At 41.7% G+C, this 23,853-nt stretch overlaps 1 protein-coding gene across 2 annotated transcripts in view; it reads right to left on the bottom strand.

Annotated features, from left to right (window-relative positions):
• Positions 1-1,372: 1,372 nt before the first annotated feature.
• Positions 1,373-23,853, bottom strand: part of LOC119648195 — a 38,929-nt gene continuing 16,448 nt past the window's right edge. For both annotated transcript variants that reach the window (XM_038049786.1, XM_038049787.1), the window contains exons 2-5: positions 22,189-22,317; positions 13,512-13,704; positions 12,987-13,280; positions 1,373-2,175 (exon numbers count right to left, since the gene is read on the bottom strand). In XM_038049786.1, the coding sequence (XP_037905714.1) occupies positions 1,921-2,175; positions 12,987-13,280; positions 13,512-13,704; positions 22,189-22,301 (855 nt within the window). In that variant the 5' untranslated portion in view covers positions 22,302-22,317 and the 3' untranslated portion in view covers positions 1,373-1,920. The remainder of the gene's footprint in view (positions 2,176-12,986; positions 13,281-13,511; positions 13,705-22,188; positions 22,318-23,853) is intronic.

Below are 23,853 nucleotides of genomic sequence, written 5' to 3'. Positions count from 1 at the left end.
CTATCATGCGTCCTCTTTAACCTGGCCCACGAGAAAGTGATCCGTGATGCTGATGTTAATGCAAGAGGTACGATCGTCTTTAAGTCGACATCATAGGAAGAACCACCCGAGACGTACAAACTGCGTTCATCCAGATCGAGCAGGCGGGCGAGATATTGGGCTACACATCATTGAAGACAAGACAAAATATGTGGTGCCAACGTCAGCACCGAAGACGAATCAACCAACAACATCAAACAGCACTGGTCAAACAGGAAGAATAAGAATAGGAGAATACAACTTTGAGACCGTTGATAATTTCTCCTATCTAGGGTCGAAAATCACAACCGATAACAGCTACGATGATGAAATCCGCACACGGTTGTTGTCAGCCAACAGAGCCTATTTCAGCTTACAAAGACTGTTCCGCTCGAAACGTCTCACCATAGGGTCAAAGCTCTTACTGTACAAGACTATGATCTTGCCAGTCCTCATGTATTCCTCGGAAACTTGGGTTCTTAGCAAGAGAAATTGCGAACTCTTGGCCGCGTTCGAGAGAAGAATCCTCCGAAGAATTTTTGGCCCCCTACATGAGGATGGACGTTTCCGTAGCCTACACAATGACGAAATCTATGAGCGATACCATGACCGTCCGGTTGTGGATAAAATTCGGCTCAATAGGTTACGGAGGGCGGGTCACTTAATCCGTATGGATGACGATGATCCCAGCCGGAAAGTCTATAAGGGCAATATCTATGGAAGAAAAAGAAAACGAGGCAGACCCTGCCTAAGATGGAGCGATGGCGTAGGTCAGGACGCCAGACAGCTTTTAGGGATATCGAATTGGTGGACCTCGGCGCAAAACCGGGATGTCTGGAGTTCCTAATTAAGGCAGGCCTAGACCGGATACCGGTTGTTGCGCCGTTGATGATGATGATGCCAGGAAGACAAGATATCCCGGAAAATCAGTGGTCGGTCGACCTGGCCGAAATCAAGGAAAATTGAAAATTTGCACGACCCCCGGGTCGTAAAAGTTGAGAAAAGTGCAGAATCGTAGGATTGTGGCGGGCAATACCTCGTTCGAACGGGAAGGCGACCCAGATTAAAGGAATGCAACAGTTTTCATCCCACGCCATTCTTTCATTTCAAGAGTTGGCCCGCTATGGTGCCGAAACCGAGACTCCGAGGATAATGCGTGGCGACGTTCCGAAGCTCTGGACGTATAAGGCAATTAGCAGATCTTTTTCTTCGTGGAGTTAGTGATAGAGAGTTACACTTCCTTCCTTAGAATTTTCAATATTAAGGAATATCCTTGAATTTGTCAAAAGATACCTCGAACTTTAGACGAGTAGAGTTCATGAGCCTGAAAACGATGGTCATCAAAAAGGAGTACTAGCACCCAACAAACCCTTTATTTTCAACAATTATTTTCATATAGGTAACTGTAAAAAATAGAACATTAAGCGAATGCATTAAGTTGAACTACCTTAACTAGACATAGATGTTTTATATTCCATTACAGATTATTACAATTACAGATAGATGAATATTAAGTATTATAAACTAGTCTCAGATTGTGGTTGAGAAGTCGTTTGACGGTGATGCATTGGCAAATACACCGCGATACATAGTTCGTCATTGGTTCGTACATTTCTTTTATCAAACAATATTTACACACAACTTAAGATATGTTCAGAGTGAGATACGCATAGTTTTTCATCTTTTTTTCTTTCATCTAATTATAACATATTACATATTTTATATTGTCCGCGTCAAGTGGAAATTTGGACAGAGACCTTTCTTAGAACACTAGAACTCGAGTGAATTAGGGTTGAAATTCATGAAAGCGTTGAACAAGTACGTGTGAAACACTCAAAATGTCAGGCAATATAAAATACGTTTAACAATATAGGATAAAACTAATAAATGTTTCTATTATATTTATTCAGCTGTGATAGCCTCCATGTCAGTTTCGGCCAAAAATTTCTTCAAGTTTGCAGCACGCTTCTCACGTTCCAACATTTTTTCGGATCTTTCGCTCATTTCTGATTCAATGTCAGCTAATCGAGCTTTGGTGGCTTGGGCACGCATTGAAGCAGCTGAATTTGATGACTCCACCGTATCGGAGATTGCAACTCTTTTGAAACTGGATGATATAGCGGATGTGCTGGAATCGTCGTCTAATCTTGATATGCCCTGCAATCAAAAATGGTTTGTTTCAGTTTGGAAGTTATATTGGGACGGAAAATTTTGATAACTTAAAATAAAGGCATGCAATTGCTAGTCTGTTCTGTATAATGCATAGCAAGGTTCCTATAGATTGGATTATGGTAACCACGAGTATGATTGCCATGATACCAACGATTTCAACGATTAGGAACCGGAAGAAAACAATTATCTATTTTACAAAATTTATCTAATTTCTATAATCTCTAATCAGACACCGGGAAATGGAATTCTAAGGAAGCCTCGAATTATTCTGCGGGCGAGACGGGATATCTTCGATGGAATCTAAAAATAATACTAATGACGCTTAATAGTGCCTTTTTCCTATGTTTACCTGATAAAGGTTAAAGGGTTTTGGAACTTTGGACTGAACTATAAAAGAGGATTCGAGGGATGAAAAACAGTAAAGGGTAGATGCTTACGTTAGCAAAGTTTTGTTCGTTGATATGTAAAATGGAAAATCGTTATTTTGGCTCTATTTGACCCGCTGCCCAAAATCCAAATACTGCCAGCATTCGGTCATAAGCTACTAACTTTAAAAACGAAACCACTCAGAAAGGTTTTTAATTAAATTGTAAGAAGCGGAAGGTTGAAGCTGGACTGCATAGATGTTGAAGCGGGTACAGTTGAAATATTCAAAAATTCGAAAAGTCTTTGATGTTTTATGCAACCTGTAAGAATGAATACAAGTTACATAATGAAAATGATAGACAAAACATTGAAGGTCCCATTGGGTTTGGAGATGTAGGTTCTATGGGAACGAGGATGATTACTAATTCATTGCAGAGAGTATAGACTGATCATTGACATAATGATTGATTTTTCGAGAATTTTTACACATATCGAAGTCAGCTAGAGGCTTACAAGTTTATGTGATTATTTTTTGAAAACTAAAATTAAGTTGCTTTCTGTTAACTTATCCTTTCTAGCGAGTATCTGACTCTAGTTAGCAAGGAATCAAAATAGAGTTAGATGTACAGAGTTAGATTGATGCGGAATGCAGCCCTCTAGGAGTCAACTTATTGCACTCCGGAGGATTCTCATCTACCAAGATTGTTAGTGCATAGTGATAGCCACATTTCGTATGTGGCGACCCGACTGTAAACAAAATTCTACAGATCTACACTAAAAAGTCGAAAGCGCTTCCCCTACTCCAAGGTGCAATGTGAACCGTTTCCATTGCATATTTTGCCAACAGGTGTAACTTTGTTTGAACGGAACCTCACCGATTTCTGGTAACCTCACTGAATTAGCCTAGCCTATTCCATTTAACCCCCATACTCGTGGGGCCATAAAAAAGAAGTTGGCAAGCGGGCCAGTGGAGCCCACTCAATATGGACCTGCTACAAAGACCACAACGTTAGAAAGAAAACATCTATCAATAACGCATGAGCGAAATGGTATCTGCGGTATGTACAGGAAGGCCTCAACCCAGAAGAAATCCTTATGAGAGCTGTGGATAGACTTAAGCCTTCAAAAACGGATCCAAAGAAGAGGAGAACAGCAGATATCAGCCCACAAGAGGAGAATACTCCCGAATAACCCAAAGGAAGGAGGAAACTTCGGTTCTGAAAGTGTCAGGAGACGCAGCGTTAGCTATAATAGCACAGTAAAAGGGCAGTAAAAGAGCAGTGGGAAATCATTGCGGACGTCGGGCGAATGTGTAAGAGAGGGAGTGTGAAGCGTGTGTTCCTTGGTATAAGGTTGCCACCAAATCCAATACTGGTAGACTGCACGACGGAGGACACGTCGGCGTGACTCAGGACCATAGTTCCAGATTTGCCTGACTGGAAGGGTGCAGAGCTGTCAACAAGTTCTGGGGATGATCTACTACTCCTTTCTCTTGGATGAAAATGGAGAAGTTTCTGAACCTCGCAACAACTCGCACTGCCCTAACAACTATGCAAAATATGGAGAAGCAAACCGAGAGATCAGGTTAATGACCCATCATTGGAGGCAATTAGGACAAACAAGTTCCGGATCAACTATAGATTCGGTAACATCCTAATTCACGTGAATAAGAAGAAGCCGAAAACGGATATTTCGCAAGACACTTAAGGTAAAAAGTCTACCGGGATCCTCAAAGAAATCGAATAAGTCCTAGAGAATGATACTCCGACGTTGGAGAAGAGCTCCAAACATCAACGAAGCCAGCGATCAGTACAAAAAAAACAAGTAAGCCTCCACCACGCAAAAGCAATTTCCAAGGACGACATTGTAGTAGTGTCAGCTCGAGAACCCTGGGTGAGGCAGAGCCCTACCTTGCAAGGTGTGCAAGTAATTTTGGATGTCTCTTGCAAAAAAACCAAAAGCTTGCAACATTCCTACATCCAAATTAAAATATATATCTCTTTGAAAGGTTTTGACTGAAGATCTAGTGATTGCCCAAATTCCATTAGACTTCCGCTGAAGAACTACAGAAGCAGTCCCGGTATCGAGCTACAGGCAACGACTCCCGGATCCCACCAAAACAAGTCGTTCAACTGATGAAGTGTTTTCGTCATCCGTGATGTCAACTCATAGAAAGGGATCTGCTGAAACGACGATATTCATCCCAGAGTTGAGCACCTTCTTCTCCTTAGGTTAGATGGTGAACTGCTTCAGATATCAGCGCAACTTGGACGAACTAGTATTCCTCAACTGGCGTTCTTTGTCATCGATGCATCAACGAACGTCTTAAATCTAAAATTTACCGCAGTGTCGTTCCCTCTCTATGGTTCTCAATAGTTCCGCTACCATAGAAGACAGTGGTAGCAGCTAATGGTAATAGAACGAAGATCTTTCGTTTGACCAATGTCACAACACGCCATAATTACATCCGAACTGAGGACATCCGCGATCGATATGAACTCATTTGAAAGCAAGATTGGTCTGAACATGGAAATCGATCGCAAACCAGCGAAACATCGGCTGAAATGCCAATGGTAATTTAAAAGTTTCATCCAGATTAAACATTTGATCCTTCAATGAGGGGATTCAAAAAAGCATTCTTTATATTTAATGTAAATATAGCACATTTTTTTAAATTTTCAACGTATTGCAGAGTTGCCAGGAGCACCCAAGATATATTACAAGGTTGTAACCAAGGATATACCCATTTTGTCTATCATCATCATCATCAACGGCGCAACAACCGGTATCCGGTCTAGGCCTGCTTTAAGAAAGAACTCCAGAAACCCCCGTTTTGCGCGGAGGTCCACCAATTTGATATCCCTAAAAGCTGTCTGGCGTCCTCACCTACACCATCGCTCCATCTCAGGCAGGATTTGCCTCGTCTTCTTTTTCTACTATAGATATTGCCCTTATAGACTTTTCGGGTGGGATTATCCTCATCCATACGGATTAAGTGACCCGCCCACCGTAACATATTGAGCCGGATTTTATCCATAATGACGGTCGTGATACCGCTAATAGCTTCCACCGTTATGTAGGCTACGGAATCGTCCATCCTCATGTAGGGGGCCAAAAAATGTTCGGAGGATTCTTCTCTCGAACGCGGCCAAGAGTTCGCAATTTTTCTTGCTAAGAACCCAAGTTTCCGAGGAATACATGAGGACTGGCAAAATCATAGTCTTGTACAGTAAGAGCTTTGACCCTATGGTGAGACGTTTGGAGCGGAACAGTCTTTGTAAGCTGGAATAAGCTCTGTTGGCTGACAACAACCGTGCACGGATTTCATCATCGTAACTGTTATCGGATGTGATTTTCGACCCTAGATAGGAGAAATTATCAACGGTCTCAAAGTTGTATTCTCCTGTCCTTATTCTTCTTCGTGGTTTGACCAGTGCGGTTTGATGTTGTTGGTTGATTGCAACATTCCTAAATCCAAATTAAAAATATATATTGAGAGGTTTTGACTGGAGATCAAGTCATTGTTCAAGTTCCATTACTCTTCAGGCAACGATACCCGGATTCCACCAGAACAAGTCGTTAGACTGGTGAAGTATTGGAAAAGCAACGCCCAACTACTTCTCATCATCCGCGATATCGATAGAAAAAAACCGGATCTCTTGAAACAGGACAATAGTCCCAGAGGAATAGATTTGATAGTGAACTGCGTCGCGCATTCGCGCATCCACGAAAAATCAAATCGAAGATTCATCGTTGGCTCTTTGTGGTTCTGAATGCTGAACCTTAGAAGGCAATGAACAGCATCTAGGGGCAGTGACACAACACATCCGAAATTAAGGCATTCACGATTGATATAGGGTTGCACCAATTATACACAATATAGCCATAAGTTCTGTCAGTACTATGAAAATTTATTACTGAGATTATTTCAGAAGGTATAAAATAGTCTAATACGTAAGTATACTTATGGTTATTCGAGATGACCGCCACGGTTCTTTATAAAAAGCTTGAGACCCTTGGCCGCCCCAGGGAGCTCAATTAGCGCTGTGGTGCGCCGTTTTGATGCCACAAACTCTAAGATCGTAGCATTCACGAAGGAAAGCAGCTCCCCACCCTGCAGCTAGAAAACTTTTTGAGGTCCCCAAAGAATGGTTTACCCAGTATCCGTAGCCTGACTCTAGCTAGAGTTGGGCAATCGCAGAAAAAGTGCATGAGAGTTTCCCTTCCTTCTCCGCAGCTCTGGCAGTGCGAATTTTAGGGTATGTCGAACCTGGCTACATGGTCCTCTATGGGCCAGTTCCCCGTGCAAACCGCCGTAATCTTGAATGCGTTTGCACGCGTCTGGCACAGGAGCTCCCGTGATCGGGGTATGTTATAAGCGGGCCAAATTCTCCCTGATTTGGCACAGATCGTAAGCCTTCGCCCTCTTAGGCCCGCGGCTGCTAGGTAGCGCAAGTAGACTCCGCCCTCGACACCCGCCAGCAAAACACCAACTGTATACACCGAAGGGCTGCCAAGAGCAGAGCTTCGCTTGGCCAATCCGTCAGCCCGCTCATTCCCCTCTATGTTCTTATGCACAGGAACCCAGGGGAGAGTGACTTTGAGTGTGCCGCCCAGACGGTTCAGCGCGTCTCTGCACCCCACCAGCCTGGAAGATGTCGTCGCTGAGTACAAGGCCTTGATGGCCGCTTGGCTGTCGGTCAGAATCGCTATGTTACGCTTGGGGCTCGAATCTCGCCAGTACTTCCGCCTGGAATAAACTGACGAAACCTGGGAGACCATACGACTTGGATACACTGTGTGTATTCGAGAAAACCCCCGCGCTGACTCCACAGGCCATCTTTGATCCGTCGTTAAAGAAGACTGAAGGCTATACTATCAAGGAAAATTTCGAGAGCGGCATCTTCGATGATATACACACATAATTCGCGCTGAACACACAAGCCAAGATCGGCCCACACAGCAAATATGAATTGAAAGCTTCGCGACTTCATCTCGATCAGGACTTTGTCCGAGCAAAACGACGAAACCGATCAAGGCGAACCGACCCAGTTTCTGCACGGAACAAATGCTGAAGAAGAAGAACAGGTTAAATATATATAAAGTCGAAAATGCAAGGACATTCAGAACTAACACCAGAGTTCCTAGACATAACCTTAGAGAATATTCTTATAGCTGGACTAGTTTCAGAGGAACCCTCTATGTCGAATCACAGAATAATATAAATCGAAGCCGAAGTAACTGAACTAGAATGAATAGTAAAGGATCCGAGAAGAATAGATGCGGATTCCTATGTAAGGCATCTGCGCCAGAGGCGAGCGGTCATATCAAAGACGAACTGGAACTGGGAACTGGAGGAAAATTTCACAGGATTCATCATTACGGGGCTAGCTGTCTGGTCAAGACAGTCACCTTATCAAAGGAGATAACAGGAACTCAGGAACAGAAGTCCAGCTCTTCAAACGGGCGAAGCAAAGCAGAGACTGGCCAACACCGCACTGTCGACAGGACGACGCAACCCGTTCAGAAATGCAAAGCAAAATAATTTCAGGAAATTTTGTGAAGAGACAAATCAGAAGACCAATTTAAAAAATAAAAGAGAGTTTCATCCAAAAAAATGTTTTTTGGAAAAATATTTATTCACCCAATGTTTCGCCGAGTTGACAGGCATTTTTCGAAAAAACTTTCTTTGGTCTAGGCTAATTTTTTTGGAAAAAAAATATATATAGCATATTTCGAGTGACCAAAACTATAGAACCTGCAGGGCTATACAACTTTGAAGTCAAGAATAGACCAATCTCCTTTGTCTATCTGAAATAGGAAGATGGGACATTTACCGAGAATGCGGGAGTCATGGTACAACTACGTGTTAAAACTTATTTTCCAAAGTCTTATCCTACAGGGGAAGACCGTAATATTTTGTCTGATAAACCATCAATATGCAGAAAGAAAAACACCACCACCACGAAGCCGGATTTTCGATATACGGACTAGACCAAAAGCTTAGGAAGACACAAGTCGAAAACATATGTAAGAAAATTACCAGAGCTTTGATTATTTGCAGGCCCATAGCAAGGATCAGCAATGAGAGCATACGCAACAGCATACTTGGAAATCCCTTTAGGATGGCTTTCTCTTTATCTTTACATACAGATGCACGCAAGGAGAGCCATCTTCAGAATGACCGGGGTATCAGCAAGGCGTAGGATTGCTTAAATCAAAATAAGGTTGCCAGCCTTTTCCTGCCTGCTTGCGATATGGCGCAAATGATTAATAGACCATTCACAGCAGGGTCACCTGCCATGGAGACGGAAACGGAAATGCATGACGTTTGTATTGTCTTCGAAGAACGCAGTCTGCGATCTAATTCGTTCAACTCCACAAAGTGGCAGCAAATGAAAGACTAATTGAGTTTCACACAGATAATGGAGGGTGCTATGGACAATAGCATAAGAATAGTGAGAGCCAAAAGAGCTAAATCCATGAGAATTTAACGACAAGCCAAAGGATAGTATAGGTCCCAGGGCGAAACGTGGATTGGTACCCACGATGGAGCATAAAACCTGGGAAATACCTGCTGAACCAACACTAGCAGCTCTACTACCAATCCCTCTCCGCCTCCATGTGGTGACCGCTGGGAGCTCTTTCTTAACGAAAAGCTGCAGATGGAAAAGATGAGCGCGAGTCTCCCGCGCCTAAAAACGGATTAATTGTACCAACTGACAACGTTACACGGAAAACAACTTGTTGCGAAGCCACAACAGGAGCCTCGGACTCGTCGGATTACACAATGACGAACCCGACAACGAGAACGAAATAACAATTTGGGCATTTTCTCGAACGTGCGCTACCTGTACGGAGATGAAGCTGCTGAACAGATAGCCAATACCCTGTCCCAATATAGGGTTGATGTAACAGCGTTACAGGAGATGCGTTGGACAGGGACCGGTTTCTTGGAGAAGAGTCACTACACCATATATTATAGTGGCCATCCAGTAAACCATGTGCTCGGAGCAGGTTTCTTAGTCAGCCAAAAAATGAAACCTTCTGTTATCGGCTTTGAAAACATAAGCGAAAGGCTATGCACTCTGCGCTTGCGAGGCAAGTTTAGAAACATAAGCCTCATTAGCGTCCACCCCCCTACAGAGGGGATTGAAGAGTCGGAGAAGGATACCTTCTACGAGGCAGTAGAACGGACCCTCGAAGCCTGTCCCAGATATGATATCAAAATCATTCTTGGGGGTTTTAACAGCCAACTAAGGAAAGAGCCCGTATTCAAGCGATACGCTTTCTCCCATAGTTTACACCAAAATACAAATGATAACGGACTGCGGATTATTCAATTAGCAGTGTCACACGAAATGGTTGTTGGAAGTACCTGGTTTGCGCGGAAAGTAGACCACAAACATACATGGGCCTCTCCAGACTGGACCACCTTTAACCAAATTGACCACGTATTGATCGAACGCCGCCACCTCTCAGCCTTGATGAATGTCAGAACATATAGGGGGACCAATATAGACTCAGATCACTATCTCGTTGGCATGGTGCTCCGAGCTCGAATAACAACACCACCCAAAATCCCCTCTGACAATCAGGTGACAGTAGACGTTGAAGCCATCCACAACACAGCCCTCCGCAACACCTATAAGAGGGAAATGGATACCGCAATAACCGCATTCAACAGAGATCCTGGAGATGAAGCATCAACAAAGCCACAAACATACTTGGCCCCAGCCGCAAAAGGAGTCGGAGCGGCTGGTCTGACGATGAATGTAAGCTAGCAACGGAACGGAAGAATGCCACATCCCGAGTAATGTTGCATTCTCAAAGAACGCGGGCACGCGCAGAGACTTATCACGAACTCCCTCGAGCGGGAAGCATCTTGACAGACGGAAAAAGGAAGCCTGGGAGAATCAACAGGTCTGTGAACTCGAAAAGTATAGGAAAGAGCCGCACCATGCGCGCAAATTTTATCAACAAGTCTCCATGTTCATCATGCCGAGACAAAGAGGGAAATATGATTTCCGACAGAATGGGCATATTGGAGCGATGGGTTGAGTACTTTGGTGAACTACTAAACAACCAGAACATCAGCGAGTTGGAGGTCCCGTCAACTGAAGACGACGGAAAAATACTGCCACCACCAAGTATCGCAGAAACAGTCCATGCAATTCATTGGCTAAAAAATCATAAGTCGCCAGGAGCCGATGGAATTACAACCGAATTGGTTAAATATGGAGGCAACCAATTACACCAAGTGGTTCATCAACTTGTGCTCAAGGTATGGGACAGCGAATCAATGCCTGACGATTGACAAAGAGGCATTATCTGTCTCATACATAAAAAGGGGAATATCAGACAGTGCAGCAATTATTATATCTATAAGACATTCTCCGCCATTTTGCTAGGCCGGATAGGCCCATACGCCCAGAACATCATTGGCCTATACCAAAGAGGCTTCACTCCAGGCAAATCAACAGCAGATCAGATTTTCTCTCTGCGGCAAGCGATGGAAAAACTGTTGGAATTTGGACATAAGTTGCACCATCTTTTCATCGACTTTAAAGCCGCCTATGATAGCATAGCCAGAGTAAAACTGTTCACGGCCATGAAAGAATTTGGTATTCCGACGAAATTGATAAGACTGATTAGGCTGACCCTGACAAATATGCGAGGCCAGATAAAAGCAGCAGGATCCCTCTCGAGACCATTCAACATCAACAACGGTCCACAAAAAGGGGATGCCCTATCTTGCGCCCTCTTTAACCTGGTCCTCGAGAAAGTGACTCACGACGCCGATGTAAATGCGAGATTTACCGTCCTCTTCCGGTTCACCCCACTACTGGCCTGCTCTGACGATATGGACATGACGAGGTATTCAGTCTACCTTCATCCAGATCGAGCAGGTGGTCACTGACGCGAGATCTTGAGCTGCACATCAATGAAGACAAGACAAACTATATAATGGCAACGTCAGCGCCAAAACCAAAAGAACGAACAACATCGCATCGCACTGGTCAAACGGGAAGAATAAAGATAAGGGAATACAACTTTGAGACCGTTGAAAATTTCTCCTATCTAGGGTCCAAAATCACAACCGATAACAGCGACGACGATGAAATCCGCGCACGGTTGTTGGCTGCCAATAGACCCTATTCAGCTTACAAAAATTGTTCCCCTCGAAACGTCTCACCATAGGGTCAGAGCTCTTACTGAACAAGACTATGATCTTGCCAGGCCTCATGTATTCCTCAAAGACTTGGGTTCTTAGCAAAAAACTGCAAACTCTTGCCCACGTTCGAAAGAGCAATCCTCCGAAGAATTTTTGGCGCCCCACATGAGGATGGACAATTCCGTAGCCTACATAACGACGAAATATATGAGCGATCGTCTGGTTGTAGACAAAATCCGGCTCAAGAGGCTACGGAGGGCGGTCACTTAATTCGCATGGATGAGGATGATCCAACTCCGAAAGTCTATAAGGGCAATATCCATGATAGAAGAAGAAGACAAGGCAGACCCTGCCTGAGATGGAGGTCAGGACGCCAGACAGCTTTTAGGCATATCGAATTGGTGGACCTCGGCGCAAAGCCGGCATGTCTGGATTTTTCTATTATGGCAGGCCTAGACTGGGTACCGGTTGTTGCGAGGTAAAGTTCGGGGCGATTATGCAGGAGGTATATAAGTAGGGTTCGATAGATCAAGTTCTCGTTGGATAGAGCCCAAAAATAGGGGGAACCCCCCCTCCCCCCTTTATTCCTCTCTCTGGACTCTGGTGGAATCTAGATATTGCGGCGATATACATATATTTGGTTGCGCGATTGCTGTCAGTTTCTACCAATTCTAGAGAAACCCACTTGTCGGCTAGCCGGCATTGCAGTTCTTCCTTATGGAGCTCCTCCTTAATGTGTGACCTTTCCACTGCCATTTCTGCTTTCAAATCAACATGTCCACGGGTATCTGGCCCGTACTCTGACCAAGTTCTTCATTAGTTATTGCCTTAGGTCTGAATACTCCAATGTTAGGATCCAGGGATGAATCGCAGAAATGAGGAGCAGTGGGGCTCAGTTTCGATATCTTCTCCCAATATAGTAACAAAGAGCGAACATTAGCGCGAAATAGTCTCCATTTGACGGTAGTGTTGAGATAGTTGCACTTCCAAACTTTGGACAAAGCAGCAAAAGCAGAGTATCCAGGTCTGAAACGAACCTGCTCTCAGTCGACCAAGCAGATACAGAAATACATAAAAGATGATCTTCTAAATAATTCAGATTTAAGTTTTGCAGATGTCTTTAGATTGGGATTTTTTTAAGATAGCTCCCAAAGGCATCGTCTGGTTATTTTGTATCAATATTCAATAATTTCTTAGACATCGGTAGTGCAGCTACCAAATTAACCTTAACTAAAAGAATCCACTACAAAATTACCTTTAGAGCACGAGATTTCAATCGGCTTCCTGTATCTTCCTCTCCATCCATATCCAGAAGTCGTCGTGGTCTGAATTTACTTCTGCCAGTATCTTCTTCACCATCCATATCAAGGAGACGACGGGATCTTGGCTTGCTTCTAAAGTCATCCTCTCCATCCAATTCCAAGTATTTCCGAGCAGTTTCACCTCCACGTTTTCGCATAGAGGCGAAATCATCTTCTGCTTCAAAATCACTAATGGTTTGAGCGATTTGTTTTTTGGCAGCTCTGATACGGGTAAGTGATTGTCTCACCTAAAAAATAGGGAGGTTATTCGGTTTTTATTCAAAAAGAAAGCATTCTAATCGCGAGCATGGAATATCAATAATTTATCTTAAGGAGATTTCAAAGGAAATAAAGGTCATCTGAATCTTTCAGATAAGTTTTATTTTAAAATGTTATAGTTGTTTTGCAATTTTAGATATATTATATAGATAGTTTTTGTATTTTCGGTAGAACCATTAATAAAATTATATAAAACTTACGCCCAGGTCTTCATCATCATCTTCAAAAGCAGAGCTGAGCGGAGCTCCTTTGCGAGACCTTATTCCACGAGAGTCGAAAACAGCTTCTTCAGCGATCGCCTTAGCTGCCCGTGAACGAGCTGCTTTAAGGTCATCATCAATTTTGGTGTCCAAATCGAAATTTACCCGTGGAGTACTATTGGTTTCAGCAGATCTAAAAGTATTTAATTCATTTTTAGAATTTTATTTCAAACGATTCTACCAAAATTGTTTAACTTTTTATTAGTCTCATGGAAAATAAAACATTATCGCTTTTAGTTATATTGAAACATAATTCCTAAAGTGTTAGGTAGAAGTGAAAATGTATCCAAAACCTACAAAGATTCCAAAACAGGTGTAAGATTGATCCATTGCATTCGCTGGGACCATGTGCATCTGTCAAAAATGGTGGAAAATGTCGAATGCAATGAACCAAGCTGAAACACTTTCATAGAGAAATAGCATGTGTGTGGTAGCGCTAAATAATAGAAATAAACCAGCTAATTTTTTATTAAGCTTAAACTTATATTAAGTGTGTATTTTAATTTTTGCATGATGTATTTTACTCTAGCTGACATTAGAAGACAAGCCCACTTGCAAGCCTTTTTGGAAACCAAGAAGTTCACAATTATTTACTTCACATATAAAAAATTATTACCTGAATTTCGTTTTAGATTGATCAGCCGAAATAGAAATGGGACATAGAATTATATAAACTACGAAATAACACACATATTTTGGTATTCTAACACGATTTAATAAACTCTAAATAAATCTGGTAATCTATCTATCTTGAAGACGCGGTACTAGCAAAGCAAAAACCCAAGTACAATTGCATTTTAATACAAACGAAAAAAGAAAACAGAAAACCGGAAAATTGTTGTTTGAAAACTTTAAGCACGCGATGGAAAAATCGGAAAACGTTTAAAATGCATCACAAAATTTCGTTTTGTACCGGAAATAATATAATGAAAAATGCATTTTAGAAAATACGATCGCTAAAATTATAATTAATTATGGGCTCGAAACAAAAAATTTATATAAATAAATTATATAATTTTGAGTTTGGTGGGGCGAGTCTAGGCATAGGGAAGCGATCGCTGAACCCCGGCTTCTTGGCATGTTCCTCAAAGGCCTGCAGGCTTATATGCGATGGGACAAAACTGGAAAAAATAACGGAATTATTGTAATTAAGCATTGTTAAAAAGAGAGTTAATAATTTCAGAGGTTAAATAAAAGAAATTGGTCACTTGTAGTTTTCGAATTGATTTGTCAGATTTTGAAAGTATAATATGAATATGAAAAATAAACGCACACCCCAATGAGATTGTCAAAAAGCAGACGCTCTCCCATGTTAACGTTAAGCCAGATATTCGAAATATTCTAGCAATCCGAGGGGAATCGACTAGATGAGTTTTTTTTTTTGAGAATTGTGGAGTCTTACCAGGGCAGAGGCAAATCGTCTGACGCTGCCTCACTTCTGCCCTGCTCCCTGCTCCTTTATAAAATGCACAGAACACAACATGACTACGAGGCCTTTACATCCAAGTTATCGAGTAAAACCAATTCTAATATTATTACTCCAAGCAACTAATGTTCAAGAGCAGAGAACCTTAAGAAGGCGATAGCACTTGCTTACATGGTTTCCTACCCCCCCAAAATCCTACCATTATAAAAAAGGAAAATTGAACCACCACACCATAGGGGTGCCAAGAAAATACCCTGGTTGGATTTCTGTCAATCGATTGGAAACATCAGCAAAACTCGACGTAAATAGAGCTGTAACCTTTGTGAGGAGCTTAAACCCGACCTGAGTAAATTAACCGGCGAGACTCCAAAGCATTTATTTTCTATCTAATACAAACCATCGTATAAAGCGGGAGTCCAGCCGCCTAAATAGTTCGGCAGAAAAGATTACATCAAGTCCAATTGCAATAGCGATCATGTGCACTATAGTCCCATGGCTGAAGGAGATGTTCGGTACCAATTTGGTGCAAAGGAGGCAAATTTGACCAACGGTAACCTTGTTAATAATAGTAGGATTTCGACCAAACTTTCCAGTAAGCTGCTCCATATTAAAGTCTATCTTATTCTAAATTAAAAGATATATTATTTTACGGGTCTAGGAAGAACTAAAGGGGAGTTTGTAGTAGATTTTACAAATATATAATATTTATACACTATTAGAGACCTTATTTTAACAGGTGTTGATAGAGAGGGTATTTTGCTGCTTTTATGTCATATAGAAGGATCATCATGATTTCTGTCAGATATTTCTGGTAAATAGTTTCTGAGAATAGCTTAATTCAAATATCCCCTTTATGACCCCCTCACTCTCTCGTTTTCCAATCGGCTCCAATACTAAAACGGATTGGAAAGTACTAATCGAGACCTTTGATACCCCACATGACAATATTCGCCCCTTGAGTCCCACATAGAGCGATAAAACTCACTGTATGTTCACAGTTTCCACCTTCCCACCATATTTGGCGTCAATCGGTACAGCCGTTTTTGAGAAAAATGAGTATGACAGACAGTAAGCAGATTTTAACCAGGTTTTGTTGTTGTTGTGGGGGGGGGGCGATTGAATAAATTCATACCAAACATCTTCTTTGACACAATAGAAACTCGCGACAATATAAACTACAGATGGTATATGCCCAAGAATTAATGTAATTGATGTGCTATAAAAACAAGTATAATTGGAACGGTTAGGGGCGACCAACAAAAATTCTAGCAAAGAAATATCCCCAAACTGAACCATTTTCCATATGCTCTGCTTTTTAGCTAGTAGTATAGGTCCCAGGGCGAAACGTACATTGGAACTGGGAAACGTCTGCTGAACCAACACCAACAGCTCTACTACCAAACTCTATTTCCACCTACACGTGGTGATCGCTGGGAGTTCTTTTTTAATGAAAATTTGCAGACGGAGAATGATGAAGGCGAGTCTCCCGCGCCTAAAAACGGGACAAATTGAACCAACTGGTCCTCCAGGTCGTAATTTGGGTAGGGCTGGCAACCCTACACGACAAAGCGAAGTTTCGAAGCCACAAAAGGAGCCTCGGACAATATGGACTTTAAACCGATGAACCCGGCGACGACAACGGAATAACGATTTGTGCATTTTCTCATGGAACGTGCGCTCCCTATACAGACCGAATGCTGCTCAGCAGCTAGTCGATACCCTGTCCCAACATAAGGCTAATGTAAAAGCATTGCAAGAGATGCGATGGACAGGGACCGGTTTCCTGGAGAAGAGCCACTACACCATATATGATAGTGGCCACCCAGTAAACCATGTGCCCGGAGTAGGTGTGTTAGTCAGCCAAAAAATAACACCTGCTGTTATCAACTTTAAAAACATAAGCGAAAGGTTATGCACTCTGCGAGGCAAATTTAGAAATATAAGCCCGTATTCAGGCGATACGTTTGCTCCCATAGCTTCCATAGGGATACCAATGATAACGGACTGCCGATTATTCAGTTAGCAGTATCGCACGAAACGATTGTTGGAAGTACCTAGTTTGCGTGGAAAGCGGTCCACAAACATACGTGGGCCTCTACCTGCTGATCGAACGCCGCCACCTCTCAGCCTCAAAACATAAAGGGACTGGGATCACTGCCTCGTTGGCATAGTGATCCGAGCTTGAATTACAATACCACCTACAATCCCCTCTGACAATCAGGTGAAAATGGATACTGAAGCCATTCACAACACAGCCCGACGTAACACCTATCAGGGGGGAATGAATGCCGCAATAACCGCAGCTAACAGATGTCTTGGATATGATGGACGGATATGGATCTTCACAATCACCTTAAGAACGTTATCACTGATACGGCCACAAACATGCTTGAAAACTACAGGAAGTAACCACACCAGGCGCACAAGTTTTACCAACAAGTCAGCAGGATGAAGCTCGATGCTCATCGTGTCGAGACAGAGAGGAAAATCTGATTTCCGACAGAATGAGCACTTTAATCAGAAGAGTTGCTTAGGAAGTTAGTGAAGACTAAACTCACAGTGACCACAAGACAACCTACATCCATCAAGGGCGGATTGAGCTCGAAAAAACGGTCACACAGATTGCCGGGTGGGTCACCGATTTGGGCAGCGAAAGCTTTCGAGGTGTAGACGTTCTCTGCGGCACTTGAGTTTGATATATCTTTGATTGGGCAGTCATAAAAAAAGCCACACAGATCACCCAATGGGAGAAGAAAGCATACGATACCCAGAGGGCAGCCCAACTACTGGTGGAACAATGAAATAGCAAGTTTGCGAACCGCATCTTCCGGACAAGGAGGCTTTACCAGAAACTCAGTGGAAAACCCGGTGAGAGGGGACGCATAGACAACTCTGTGGTCGTCTGAAGGAGGCAATTTTCAAAAGCAAAAGGAACTGCTTCAAACAGTTGTGCAAAAATGTCGGCATAAACCCTTGGGGCGAGGCCTACAGGGTTATAGCGAAAAGGCTGCAGAGATCACCCCAAGTGTCCTGTTTGCGACTACTGAAACAGTTTCCTTACCAGAAACACAGCGGAAAATAAACGGTAGCTCAGGTCAACGAATGCCTCCAATTACCGAGGAAGAGCTGCGGGAAATATGTGATAGGATCGGTGACAGTAAAGCCACAGGTATGGATGGCATCCCCATCCGAGCTTTGAAGCTGACAGTGATGGCCAGACCCGACTTTTTCGCCAACACCTTCGAGGTGTGCTTAAAAGAAGGACTATTCGCTGCCCAGTGCAAAAAGCAAAAGTTGGTGTTGCTTCCCAAACCTAACAAGCCACCGGCAGATCCAGCCTCATATCGTCCTATCTGCCTGCTAGATACAATGGGAAAGATGATGGAGGGAGTCATATATAACAGACGCGCTCACTATACACTGGATGCGATAAGCATTGTGGTAAGCCTGGCAGAAGACGCACTAAATGCTTGCGGTTCCTGTGCCGTGGTGGCGCTGGAAGTCAAAAACGCATTCAAATCCGCCAACCGGAACCGAATTGAAAGCGTATTGGCTGACATAGGTGCTTCTGGATATCTGACATGTTTGGTGGAGAATTACCTCTCAGAGAGAAGACAGAGGAGAATACTCTGGCACGGAACGGATGAGGATCCCAAAGAATACATCGTCACAGCGGGGGTACCACAGGGCTCGGTACTGGGTCCCTTGCTGTGGAATGTCATGTATAATGGTGTGCTTGTGCTTCCCGTCCCAGAGGAGGCTACGATTGTAGGCTTTCCCGATGACCTGGCTGTAATTGTTGTAGCGAAGTACCTAGATTAGGTGGAGGCTTACGCGATGGAGACGGTGAGAGCGGGAAAGAGCTGGCTGGAAAAAACCGAGTTGACCCTGGCGGATTAGAAAACGGAAGCGGGCATAATAACAAACCGTAGGAAAAAAAAACATCATGAAGGTGGAAGTTGGTAAGTAAACGGTAGTCTCTAAACCAGCTATCAAGTACCTGGGGGTGATGATTGACGCCAAACTTAGCTTTAGGGAGCACCTAGAGTATTCATGTCAAAAGCCAGCTGACACCACTACGGCACTTGCAAGAGTGTTGCCGAATGTTGGTGGGCTGAAATATTGCAGAAGATTGCCATTAACCTGCGTGGGCAGAGACGCTTGCAAACTCTCAAAGACGGAAGCAGGCGAATTCGGTTTACCGGGATAGCATTGGTGGTGGCGGGCATGATACCAATCGACATTCTGGCGAATGAAGCTAATATGTTATACCATGGAAGACTTATGGAAGGGCACACGGAACGGAGGAAGGCCGCATGATCAGAGTCATATCATCTCTGCCAACGCAAATTGGACGAGTCTTCGAAGGGCCGGTGGGCACGCAGGCTTATTCCGAACATTAGGATATGGCTTAGGCGAAAGCACGGAGAAACCAACTACCACGTTACCCAGTTCCTCACGGGATACGGTCGTTGCTATATGCAGTATTTATACCGCATTGGTCTGAATGATTCGCCAAATTGTCCTGCATGTAGTGGCACACCGGAGGATGCAGAGCATGTCATGTTTCATTGCCCAAGGTTCGTGATGGAAGGAAGGAGCCCGAACAAGCGCTAGGAAGGAACGTGAGCCCGGGGAGTATTGTTGCGGAGATGCTGAGATCAAAGGAGAGCTGGCTTAAGGTTTCCTCGGGAATTATAAAAATACAAAATGAGCTGGCGATGAAAGGAAAGAAAAGGAAAGCTCAAACGACGAGGATCCCGAGTGCCTAAAGGTAAACTCACCCCTTGAAGTAATACGTGGGGTGGTTTTTATTGGCTGCGAACCCCACATGTCTGTGCGGCAGTGCTGGAGCGGACCGATTTTTTCTAAGATTTCTCTCCTCCATATACTAAAAAAGACTCCTAGACAGCTAAACCAGACCTTTTTCGTACTGAAATCCTTGGAGTTTCTCTGAAAGTATGATCTACTGACAGAGCCCTTCACGAGCTGGCAGAATCGATTGAGCAATTATTCCACCACAAACAGTACACTAGCCATCTTAGCCTACTAAGCAAAAATGTTTTTAGTTATGAAAAGAATCTTGAAGGAGCTTGGTAAAAACGAAATTAGATCATTGGCGTATGTGGACGATGTGATGATATCAATTTCGCGATTCTTTCTACCCATTATCAGGAAGGTAGCTTCAATAATACTTCAGCCAAACAGGGATCTCTTCTTCTTTCACAACCCGGTTTGGTGCCGGCTAAGGTGCCTAAGTGCCCACTGGTTTATTAGTTGAATGAGCATGGAGGAGTTTCACTGAACTGGACACTCTAGACTTTTACCTTAAGATTATTATTACGTGATTTTCTGGTGATCGGGACATACACAGGAGTGAGAGAATAAATAAGCTAACTATAGAGAACTGCGTTATAAAATTGCTTCACGCATTAGTGCAACCTGGATGAAGAGGCGTTCCACAACGTTCTTTGTGATAAACGTATCAATGAACGTCTCAAATCTAAAATTTGCAGCATTGTCGCCCGCCCTGGTCCTGGTTCCGGTTCTGAGTTTTGACCGACTATAAAAGACAATGAATGGCGTTTTACAGTAATAGAGACGAAGATGTTGCGTTGGACTAGGGGCGTGACACGTGTTAATCACATCCGAAAGGAAGATATCCGTGATCGATATGGGATTGTACCGATCGTGGAAAGATTGCGAGATAGGCGTCTTCGCCGGGATTGATCTGAACATCGAGGTCGATATTAAGCGACCAATAGGCCGACCGAAACAACGGCAGATTGATATGCTAGATGGAGATTTGAAAGCCTCGCGATTTCATTCAGATCAGGCTTTTGATAAAGCAAAATGGCGAAACCGACCACGAGGAGCCGGGACAAAAGCTGAAGAAAAGAAGACAGGGATGACACTAGCAAGACGATTTCAAAACACTTAGCCTACCTTACCAATTCTGCTTTAAATCGGCTTATGGCAAATTTTGAAGTCCTTGCATTTAGAAGAGATGCCTTCTCATGAGTGCAACGCAGTCCTTCGTGCTATACAGACCACAAATATGGGCTAATACTCTTAGTAAGAAGGTGTATCGTAAGCATAAGAACAAACCTGGCAGAGTCGGCTGTGACCATGGGAGTGACCCCCCACCCTTCATGCTAAAGAATGCGAGACCATCTCCAAGCGTAAGGGAGGACTTAAGGGGGACTTGAGTAGCCTCCTTTTAAGCGGGAATGGAGGCCTCCAGTCTTACTTTCAAAAGATCATTAACGCACGATCCCCACACTGTGTACCCTGCAATGGAATGATGGACGACGTCGATTACACCTTTTTGCCCCCGGGGCAAAGCCCGGGAGGGCTAACTCGATGTGATATGTCAATGACTTTAGACTAGTTCTCTAATTGCGGGGTTGTGTTTATCGTAAATCGGAACCAATCAATCAAATCAAAGCTGAAGCTTGTGACTTTTCCTTATTTATCATGTCTATGGCCATTTAGCTTTTATTTTTATTTTTTTTAATTATTTATTATTATTATTTTACAATAAATAGAGCAATAAATTAAGAAATTAAAACCCGAAAACAAGAAGATAATTTTTTCAAGAAGATTATTATAAGAATTTTATTGGTTGAATTTGGTTAAGTATCTGGATTCTTCGATGCTACTCATAGAATGTAATTTTGGTGTAAAAATTCTTTCAAAAATGGTATCGCGCCAGAGTAGGTAAAAAACGTAATATGGGTTGAAATAAACTAATGAATACAATTTTTTCACTCGAATCAGAACGAATCTTTTTCCAGAAACATTATTTTCAGTGTTGATTATATGTTTGTATGCAACTATTGAATTTCAGAGTACGAAAGATTGTCCATATGGTTTGAATATTATCATAAATAAGATTAACGTAATTTTTAATAAAATCGCAGTTATATAAAGCTACACAGTGATAAAAGTGCAGAATATAAATATATGTTATGTTTATAGTAGTTTTTGACTAAAGCCGGGTTATGTAGGATCTAATTAATCGTCCTAGTACTACTAATAAATTATATTAACAAAATATTTCTGTAGATCATTCTTTTCTTCAATTTTGAAAAAGATCGAAACGGGCGTAATTTTCATTTAATTAAATTCTTTTATATGGTGCCTACGTATAAACACAATTATCTGATTACTTTAAAAGATCTTTCTCACCTTCCATAGTATTTGCGATCTAAGTCATCCAGAGCTGGTTTGTAGTAGCTCTGTCCAATATTGTAGTTAGCGTCATAGACGCGAGTTCTCCTTGGCAAACGATGGCTGGACATTTTGTGATTATATTATCTAAAAATAAAAAATAAGAAAATAATGAAAATCAACAAATCCACCATAAACTACAATAAATATTTTAATCTAAAATTCCGATATGCTACCAAATCTTAAAAAACCAAACCATGTAAATGTAAACTTTACGTAATGAATTCAAGGTCAACCACAAGGAAAGAAAAAAATGTAAAGAAAACAGAAGGCATCCATGTATAATAATATCCACACACCAAATCTTTTGTAAATTGATAATTTGCCAAATATCTACAACAAAACATTTCACATATAACCCTTTAAAATAGGCATTAATGGGCAGTTTTTGAAATTAATAGTAGCAGCCGGGAATTTGACAGGCGATACAATAGTTGGGCAGAAATTGGCATTTTGCCATTTTGAGGGTCAAGTGGTTTCAAATTTCCTACAGTAATTTCTAATTAGATTTTCCTCAGACTTTTCTATGTTAAAACTTTCAAGTGCATAAAAGTACTCAAAGAGAAATTGTAATGTTTATTTTATGAAAGTATATCCACTTATTTATTTTTACTTCGTCGAGTTTTGCAAATTGTCTATGAATCAGAAAAGAGGTTTGAAATTTCGAAATGTAGACTTCGGAAATACTTGGATATTTTTAGAACATTTTTGAATGAATAAAAAAATATTATGCGAGGCTATATATATTGTTTGTGCTCCTTATTATGTATGATATTTCGTGCTGTCTATAACTGTCTGATTTATTTTAAGAGGGAAAAACATGAATATTTATGTAATATTTTCATTTTTTGAATTCGATACACGTTATTTAAAACAGTGAATAACAGTAAAATGCACAATATATTACCAAAATCAATTATGATTTTTCTTTTACAAAAAGTCATTGTTACTATATCTTCGTTCCATTTTCTTTCTTTAAGTTCATTTTATTATAAGGTAAAAGTTTAATTCTATATTTCAACTTTCTTTTAAACAATTTCAAAAAATTAATAAGGTTTTGTATAACTGGACCCTCATTTATATATTGTTTACAGGAAAACTTTATTTATATTATATTTTAATTGTTCTTTTTTTCTAAATTTTCCTTTGCTCGATTTTGAAATTAAAAGATTGTTTTTCAACTAAGAAAAAAACATGGTATATTCGTTTTCCGCATACTCGTATGTCAATATTATGAGAGTAAACATTTGCTAAATACACTGAAGGAAGCATCTGGCTCCCAAAATATATATCAAAATAGATATTTGAAAAAGACAATATAATATGCTTGCCCCTTTATTTAAAAAAAAAAATCTATTAACTCCCTTATTTATTTAATAAAACTAAAACATTTAAAGAAAATGAGGAAACACTTTTTGGTCGCATAAAATATTCAAATATTAACCGATTCCCATTTAAGAAATTTCGTTTCACATAAATATACGTATTTACTAATTTTAACTTGCTTGCGCCATTCAAAATTATCTTTTAATTAAAAGTTTGCTGAAAATAAATCTCTGACATAATCATGCATAGATCCTACAAATCACCATAGACTCGAAAACAAGTTTTTAAAACAAAGTG

The sequence above is a fragment of the Hermetia illucens genome, chromosome 2 (genome assembly GCF_905115235.1).
Source record: "Hermetia illucens chromosome 2, iHerIll2.2.curated.20191125, whole genome shotgun sequence".
NCBI classification, from domain to species: Eukaryota; Metazoa; Arthropoda; class Insecta; order Diptera; family Stratiomyidae; genus Hermetia; species Hermetia illucens.
This window is presented reverse-complemented; position numbering and strand designations above follow the sequence as displayed.